This window comes from Photinus pyralis, unplaced genomic scaffold, assembly GCF_008802855.1.
Source record: "Photinus pyralis isolate 1611_PpyrPB1 unplaced genomic scaffold, Ppyr1.3 Ppyr1.4_LG8, whole genome shotgun sequence".
Classification (NCBI taxonomy): Eukaryota; Metazoa; Arthropoda; class Insecta; order Coleoptera; family Lampyridae; genus Photinus; species Photinus pyralis.
In genome coordinates this window covers 11,423,583-11,431,479 of record NW_022170819.1, presented here as the reverse complement: position 1 = coordinate 11,431,479, position 7,897 = coordinate 11,423,583, and the positions used below count along the sequence as shown (strand labels likewise).

Sequence of the window (7,897 nt, the reverse complement as noted above, 5' to 3'; positions counted from 1 at the left end):
TTATATCACTGTCACAATAATTATTAATAATTAATTAATCGTGTATTGTAAAATAATAATTAGTGATGGATAGGAATAACAACTTGTTAGAAATTTTACCAGAGCTAGAACGAAGGTAGGTGGATTTTTTATGTAGGTGCTAGCCCTAACCTCACCCTAGTTTATTGCTACCTACTATTTATTGCAAAATTATTTGTATTAATTTTGCAGAGAACGAGGTCGAAATATGTGCAAGTATTTGAGGGACACAAATGATCCTTTCTTTATTCCTGAAGAAAATTTCAGAAAAATGTATAGGTTAAGTAGAGAGGCTGCAAGGGATCTGTATTTGGAATTGTTACCACACATGGACCAGGGTAGAAGAGTTACAAAAATTCCATCAGTTGTTCGGGTATGAATGGGAATTACCTATATTAACCACAAGTTAAATATTTTCAATTTTTAAAACTCTCCAGTTTATAACAGCCCTACATTTCTTTGCACAAGGCAGCTACCAGAAATCTGTAGGCAAAGATCAGCACTGCAGTGTTTCACAAAGTGAAGTGAGCAAAAGTATCAATCAGATTATAAACACTTTATTGGAACATGCAGCTGCAAATTACATACGATTTCCTAGAAATATGAGACGTTACCAGAGTTAAAAGAGGGTAGGGAATAACTTAAACAGTTATGAAATACGGTCAGTTCTTTTTTTCCCCAGCCTATTCCACATAGAAATCATTTTTATTAACCATCTGAATTCTGATGTAATAATTTTAAGGTTTTTTGAAAAGTTTGGCTTCCCAGGAATAGTGGGATGTATTGACGGAACCCATATATTGATTGTTCCACCTCCAGCATGATGCATATCCTGGTCGAATTTTTATCAATAGAAATCATAGACATTCCTTCCCAGTCAACAAGAAAACATTAGAAAAATGTTTTAAAAACGTAACAACATTTAAATAAGCTTGATATGGAAAATGTTTTTCCAAAAAACGTTTTAGATATATTACAAAAATGTTTTACTGTAAATATTTTTGGGAGATATATTTTGCAAACATTTTTTACACATTTTGTGAAAAATGTATGCAGGTGCAATATTTCTAAAATATTTAAAAAAAGTGTTGTTGAATACCTAATCACGTGTTGTGAACCACGCACTCTTGGTGCAGTGCGCACTGCGCAGAACGCTTAACGGCTTCGTCTTATACTTAACCTCACTTGCAACGAATTGTTTACTACACGGTTTATTGTTCCTTAATTTGTTCGTGTTAATTTAAGTGTGTGGTATCATTTGCTATATTGTGCTCCATTAATTTATTCATTTTATTATTAGTTTAGTTGCTAAATTTTTGAGTGTTTTTCCGCCGGTGAATTATAACTACTTACCTACATAAGCCAACTCCAATACTCTATTTAGGTAAGTGTAATTTTAGATTCCTGTTACTTATAACCTTGCATGGTACCTGTTATAGTCGTGCTGTATATTCAAAGAATAAATTGCAATGTCAAAGAGAAGGAAATTACCGTTTAAGTTACTGTCAGCTCGCAGTCAACGTAGAAGGATGTATGATACTGATGATGAGGATGATAGTACCAATTTAAGCAATGCAGATAAAGATATTGAAACAGTCAGCTTATCTGATGATCAGAAGGCCATTCACAGCGAATCTGTAACACGATCCATGCATAATCAAAGTGCATTCGATTCTAACCTCGATTCAAACTTTGAAACATCCCAAACTAGTTCCAATCTTCTTGCTACGTCTGTTTCATCAAGTTCACCATCTTCAAATATGTTAAAGCTTTCATCTACAGATTCAGAGAGCAGTACGGCTAGTCTGTTTGATGTAGAATCGAATACTAATCCTAAGACCGAATTAGAAGATATTACAATTTTTTTACAAGAGTGGGCGTTGAATACCAATTGTACAACATCTGCACTATCTTCTTTACTTGTGGGATTAAAAAAACATTCTTGTTTTTCTCGTCTCCCAACTGATGGAAGAACTCTCTTAAAAGTGAAACGGTTGTTATCATCTAAGCCTGTTGATCCGGGACAATATGTGCATATTGGCCTAAAGCACCAATTAAAAGTAATTTTTGAGCCTTTGACATCGTTATCCATCACTACAATAGATTTATTAATAAATATTGACGGGTTGCCACTTTTTAAAAGTTCCCCCGGGCAACTAATTCCCATCTTATTTTCTATTCCAACAATAGTTCAATTGAAAGGTCAAGTTTTTCCCTTGGGTTTTTATTATGGGTTACAAAAACCTAAGAGTATGTCAGCGTTTTTGAATGACTTTGTTACTGAAGCTGTAGATTTAATCCAAAATGGTTGTTGAATATGACAAATGTTATTGTAAGAATAATTGGTTTTGTGTGTGATGCTCCAGCTAAAAGTGATGTGTTAGGCGTTAAAGGACACAGTGGTTATTCTTCTTGTACACGTTGTACTGTAGTTGGAGAAACGAGAAACCACAGAAGAATTTTTTTAGAAACTAATTGTGCTGCTAGAACTAACAGTGACTTTATTAATTGGATTGATCCATCATACAGATTACATGACACTTCTTTAGTTAAAATACCAAATTTAGATTTTGTAAATGGTTTTGTCTTAGACTATATGCATTTGGTATGTCTGGGGGTAATGCGAACTTTAATTGTGACATGGTATTCTGGAGATTTACCTCACAGGCTTTCATTTGAAAATATTTCAACAATTTCTAATAATTTATTACAATTGGTTCAAAATACACCAACTGATTTTGTGAGGAAACCTAGAGAAATAAAATATGTTCTTAGATGGAAAGCCACAGAATTTCGAATGTTTCTATTGTATTTCGGCCCTGTTGTTTTAAAAGGCGTTCTAGATCCTGAAAAATATAACAATTTCATTACCTTACATGTGGCCATTTCAATTTTGTGCAATACATTTAGATGCAAAGATAAAGATCAGAGACAGTATGCTAGGTGCTTACTAATTAATTTTATTAAAAATGTGCAAACTTTATATAGTCCAGATTTGATGACTCATAACTTTCATGGACTTATTCATTTGACTGATGATGCTGATTACTTTATAGGCAAAATCCCTGATTTTTCTTTAGACAGTATATCTGCTTTTCCATTCGAGAATTATATGCAGCAAATTAAGAGAATGGTAAGGGCGAAGAACGCACCTTTGGAACAGATTATAAATAGGATTAGTGAAAAATTTTGTTATGGTTCGCCTATAGATCCTATTCATAATACGGATACACCAAAAATGTTAATTTCTCATCAAAGTGGTCCACTTTTGCCCAATTGTGGAAATCCACAATACAAAAAAATTTCTTTCCGTTCCTTTACTCTTTCTACTACAGCTCCCAATAATTGCTGTAGATTAGTAAACGGTGACTATCAGCAATTCATTTGTAATTTTAGGGCGTAAGTACTTAATAAAAAATTATTTTTATCGGGTTCCCTGTCAAAGTAATAATTTAGATATCTACAAACTTTCGAAATTGTCTCAATTAAATATGTTTGATGTTAAAGAAGTATCTGTAAAATATATTACACTGCCACGTAAGGACTTTGTCGTAGCATTTCCACTGTTACATACCTATTCTTAAGCTATACCTACTCACAGTTTAATTTAGATTTTGTTTCTTTTTTTTGGAGATATTTAGCTACACTCCAGTTTCATTTATATTTTATAGTATTAATAGGCACGACTATACTACGTAATCTTATTCTATATGTTATGTAGACTGTTGTTGTAGAATGTGGACTCTTATACAATTTATTGACGATGATGATGATAATGATTACGATGTCATTCCAACATCATGGATTGTTAACAACACTACATGCGTATTTCCCCAAGAAAAGGCATCAAAGGTGAAGTTTTTAGTAAAAAGTAATGCCTCGCCAGATAAAACCTGGGAAGAGATGCAGATACAAATAATACACAATGAAATTGGTACGTTAAATGTTTTAAATTTGCAGGTTGTTATTTTTTGTATTACAGGCAATTACAACAAAGCTCTGCAAATGATGTTTAGAGCAGCAAAAAAAGCACCATTATTTTCAGATGACGAAAAAGGCAGAGGACATCGCCAAAAAAAAGAAACCAAGTTTCATGGTGAATGTGACTCAGAGGAAAATTCGCCAAGAAACCGCAATAATTCTAAGGAGTTATTGGAGGAATCGCATTACCCTACAGTTCCACCTTCATTTTCTGTAAAATACAATAAGCAAGCCTCGACACCCGCACCTCACAAAAGGACAACATTGCCACCTTCTGAACTGGCTTCAAATCCGAGTTCAAGTTCTGCTCAAAATAATGACCCTGTCGTTCACTCCCACAGCACATTTTCATTGTCTGCTTTTGAGAATGTGAATGTGAACTGTGATATAAAAACCAAACACAACTGCACTTTTGATGGGAATAATCTTCTCTTTTCTATTGCACAACAGTTGTGCAAATTATCAGGTAAGCTACCTCGCAGAATGTTTCATTATTTTATCATTTATTGTAATTTTAGTTGATATGACTAAAATGAAAACCCACTTGAAACATATAAGGGAAAATACTAATGAAAAAGTAAATGGTGTAAAAAAAAAGGTGTATTGGGGTTTTGAAGGCATATTTTAGGTGTTTACTTAAAGATCGTGTGCTTCATTATACTCCACCTACTGCTGCCAAAATTGTGTATGCTTGTGCGATATTACATATTTTGCGGATGAGGAATATTGTATATGACAATATTCAGATAGGCAAGCATGCAACTCACAAAAATGTATTATTTATTAATTTAATTTTTAGTGTATGGTGATCAACCTCAACAACATCCCATAATTGAAAATGAAGAAAATTTGCTACAGCAAGGACGACGAATAAGGAATCAAGTGATAATGCAGCACTTGAGATAAATTATACGTTTATTGCAACTAACAAAATAAATAGAACTTATCAAATACCTAACTTCCTTCACGAAAGTAAGATAATTTGCAAATCGTTAACGAAACTGCAACTACAATGCTTCAACAATGTCTAATAAACAATATATACAACTTAAATGAAAACTTTAATACATATATAGGTACAATTTATACATTTACTAATCACAATTAGTATCAAACACAAATTCTCTGTCGGGGTACTTCATTTGAAGTTTCATCCTCTCAATGGCCAGCTTCTCCTTCTTCACCTTGACCTTCTCCTGCTCAAGTTCAACGACTTGCTTTAAACTCTCGTTTACTTCTTCAAGCGTTGTTTTTTTTGAATCTCTGGTGGCATCGTCCATTAAAGTTCGTACAGATGCCGCCAGAGTCAACTTCTTCTTCGTAGCTGGTGCCCGAACTGCTTCAGGTGGATAGACTGCAGGAGGTGGCTTGACTGCTGGAGGTGGCTCGACTGCTGGAGGTGGCTCGACTGCTGGAGGTGGTTCGACTGTTGGAGGTGGCTGGACTGCTGGAGGTGGCTGGACTGCCCCATGTGCTTCAATGGGATTATCTGTAGCAATATTGATATTTAGTTAAAAATAATGATCTGTACCTACTTATCTCAACTCACCATAGCCAAGTTCCCGAATCCCTTCAATGCCATTAACGACAGCCCTACCGCTCAGATTCAACAGTCGATTCTCCAGATCTGAAAGTGGAACATCAGGTGGTCCTCCGCCAGTTCGAACCCTCGAAAGTTCAAGCTTTCGGGCTTTCTTCCTGACGTTACACTTCCAGTCCGCAAATCTCTGAAAATGTGTACAATAAGTATAATATAACAAACAATGGAGAAATAACTCACTTCTTTCCACTGGGGGACCGTTTTAATGGGTCCACCTGCAGCATTTAGCTTCACTGCAAGCGAATTCCACGTTTCATCCAAGATGCTGGGGTTCTTGGGGTTGAACTTAATAGTTCGAAACGATTCATTCGCTTGCAGTTCTTCTAAATACAGCGAATATTGTCCAGCAGTTATTTTCGACGAGCGGGCCTTTTTGGACGTAATCTGTGTACTCATTTTGTAACTTTTTTGAATACGGCAGCACGTGGTGAATGGCTAACAACACTGAATCACAACAAACACACGTGAAATGTCAGCAGTTGAACTGTCAAACCGGTGGCAAGAACAACATGAAGTTTGCAGCAAGTGTTACTATTCATTCATAAATACAAAGCTGCTCGTTCGGGCAAGCGTTTAAGGTCAACTCGTAACGGAAGGAGTTACAAAATACGATTGCTTAGCGATATCGTTCCGAGCATCATCGTTCAGACACTGAACGGTTATCGTTCCCCAACGGATCGTACCGTAACGATATTTTATAAAATAACCCAGTTACTCCACCGATTCTGCTATTGGGCTGTACATATGCCTCGGATTAACACATTTTTTTCTTTTTCGTTTGTACATTTTAACTTGGATACCAAAACTGCAAACAAAGATACTTTATTTTTTATTAGAACAAAATTTTATAAAAAAGAGAACAAAACGAACCATCAAAGTTGTAGCTAGATTTAATTGGTTTTTCTATTTTCTTTTTTCAATCTTTGTGGTGAATGTTTAAGCCATTCCTTAATATACCCAGGGTATCCTTCCGCCATACAACTGCTTTTCCATCCGCCATGTCTTTTTAAGGTGAGTATATCCGCACCTGAGTCTACAAGAAGTGTATCCGATGGAATACAATCAATTGTGTGGTAACCAACGTTTGACCCAACACATTTTCCAGCATTATAATAAACAATCGGTTCGAATTCAAGTTTGTGAGTCGTAAACTAAAATATTTTTTACACATTGTCACCACGTTTGTTGCCCTTGTATCATTGGAGTTGCAAATTATAAATGTTATCTCTTTATTGCTTTTTGTTGTTGTGAATGTGCACAATGAGAACGCCATCCTTGTTTTGGATCTTATTTGTGCAGAAATTGGTCAGTTCATCCCTTCTGCAAGCTCCGCTGATTCCAATTATTAGAACAACCTGTGATCATTGTATGATTAGTTTAAGTGACGAATGTTTACCTTTAGCATTAAATACGTGTCATCTGGTGCATCTCTTATGAACATATTGACTTCAGTTGACGTAAACGTTTTAGATTTTTTTGAAATGGGGCCTACTGATTATTTTTTCATGAAAGCATTTATAGTAGGGGAGCTAGTACGAAATCCACTGAACGAGAATGATCAAAATTTTAACCGATGGAGTTCCATTTTGCCCTATCAGAGTATGCTAAAATCGATCGTCTGCCGCCTCAGGTCATACGACTTAAGGCGCTGCGGGTACTTCTTGTGGTACCAATTCTGAAAGGTTGTTTTTCGAAAAAATAACTTATACACCAAATGAAAACGTTGATAATAGCTCTTAAAAAAATATTTTAAAAAATCACGCACATTTGATAACTCCGTAAAAAAATAATCCTTAGTCGGTTTTTCACGAACTTTCTACGGTTATAACTAGGTTACTGTCGGATAAATGAAGCTGATTTTTTTTACAGACTATAATGATGGGCACAGCCAATGGATATGAGAGTGTTTCTTTTTTACATTTTTTCTCTAATTAGAAGATATCTTATAATGTTAAGATGATAAGATAATCTTATAATTAGAGAACAAATTTAAAAACGAACCACCGTTAAGTCATTAGTAGTACCTATCATCAGTCTGTAGAAAAAATCAGCTTCATTCGTCTAACCGTAACCTAGTTATATCCGTAGAAAGTTCGTGAAAAACCGACTAAGAATTGTTTTTTTACGGAGTTATCAAATGTGCGCGATTTTTTTAAATATTTTTTTAAGAGCCATTATCAACGTTTTCATTTGGTGTATAACTTATTTTCTCGAAAAACAACCTTTCAGAATTGGTACCGCAAGAAGTACCCGCAGCGCCTTAAGTCATATGACCTAAGGCGGCAGACGATCGATTTT

The 7,897-nt window shown here is 35.1% G+C and overlaps 2 protein-coding genes across 2 annotated transcripts; one reads left to right on the top strand and one right to left on the bottom strand.

The window, feature by feature from the left end:
- The first annotated feature begins 1,342 nt into the window (after window positions 1–1,342).
- LOC116178428 lies at window positions 1,343–4,627 on the top strand. The gene is made up of 4 exons (XM_031497918.1): window positions 1,343–1,402; window positions 3,753–3,952; window positions 4,001–4,465; window positions 4,518–4,627. Exons 2-4 carry the CDS (start codon window positions 3,754–3,756, stop codon window positions 4,625–4,627), a joined length of 774 nt encoding a protein of 257 aa, XP_031353778.1. The 5' UTR covers window positions 1,343–1,402; window position 3,753.
- A 466-nt stretch (window positions 4,628–5,093) lies between these two features.
- LOC116178427 (atherin-like) lies at window positions 5,094–7,061 on the bottom strand. Its single transcript, XM_031497917.1, has 3 exons — window positions 5,780–7,061; window positions 5,549–5,726; window positions 5,094–5,488 (listed from the first exon to the last, which is right to left on the bottom strand). The coding sequence occupies exons 1-3, from the start codon at window positions 5,993–5,995 to the stop codon at window positions 5,094–5,096; spliced, it is 789 nt and encodes a 262-aa protein (XP_031353777.1). The 5' UTR covers window positions 5,996–7,061.
- Between the last annotated feature and the right edge of the window lie 836 nt (window positions 7,062–7,897).

Excerpts from the sequence above, each read along its gene's own strand:
- LOC116178428 (XM_031497918.1), top strand. The coding sequence starts at position 3,754 with ATGTGGACTCTTATACAATTTATTGACGATGATGATGATAATGATTAC. Across the intron at positions 3,953-4,000 it reads AATAATACACAATGAAATTG|GCAATTACAACAAAGCTCTG; the intron begins GTACGTTAAATG and ends TTTGTATTACAG. Across the intron at positions 4,466-4,517 it reads ACAGTTGTGCAAATTATCAG|TTGATATGACTAAAATGAAA; the intron begins GTAAGCTACCTC and ends TTGTAATTTTAG.
- LOC116178427 (XM_031497917.1), bottom strand. The coding sequence starts at position 5,995 with ATGAGTACACAGATTACGTCCAAAAAGGCCCGCTCGTCGAAAATAACT. Across the intron at positions 5,727-5,779 it reads CGGTCCCCCAGTGGAAAGAA|AGATTTGCGGACTGGAAGTG; the intron begins GTGAGTTATTTC and ends ACACATTTTCAG. Across the intron at positions 5,489-5,548 it reads GATTCGGGAACTTGGCTATG|ATAATCCCATTGAAGCACAT; the intron begins GTGAGTTGAGAT and ends ATATTGCTACAG.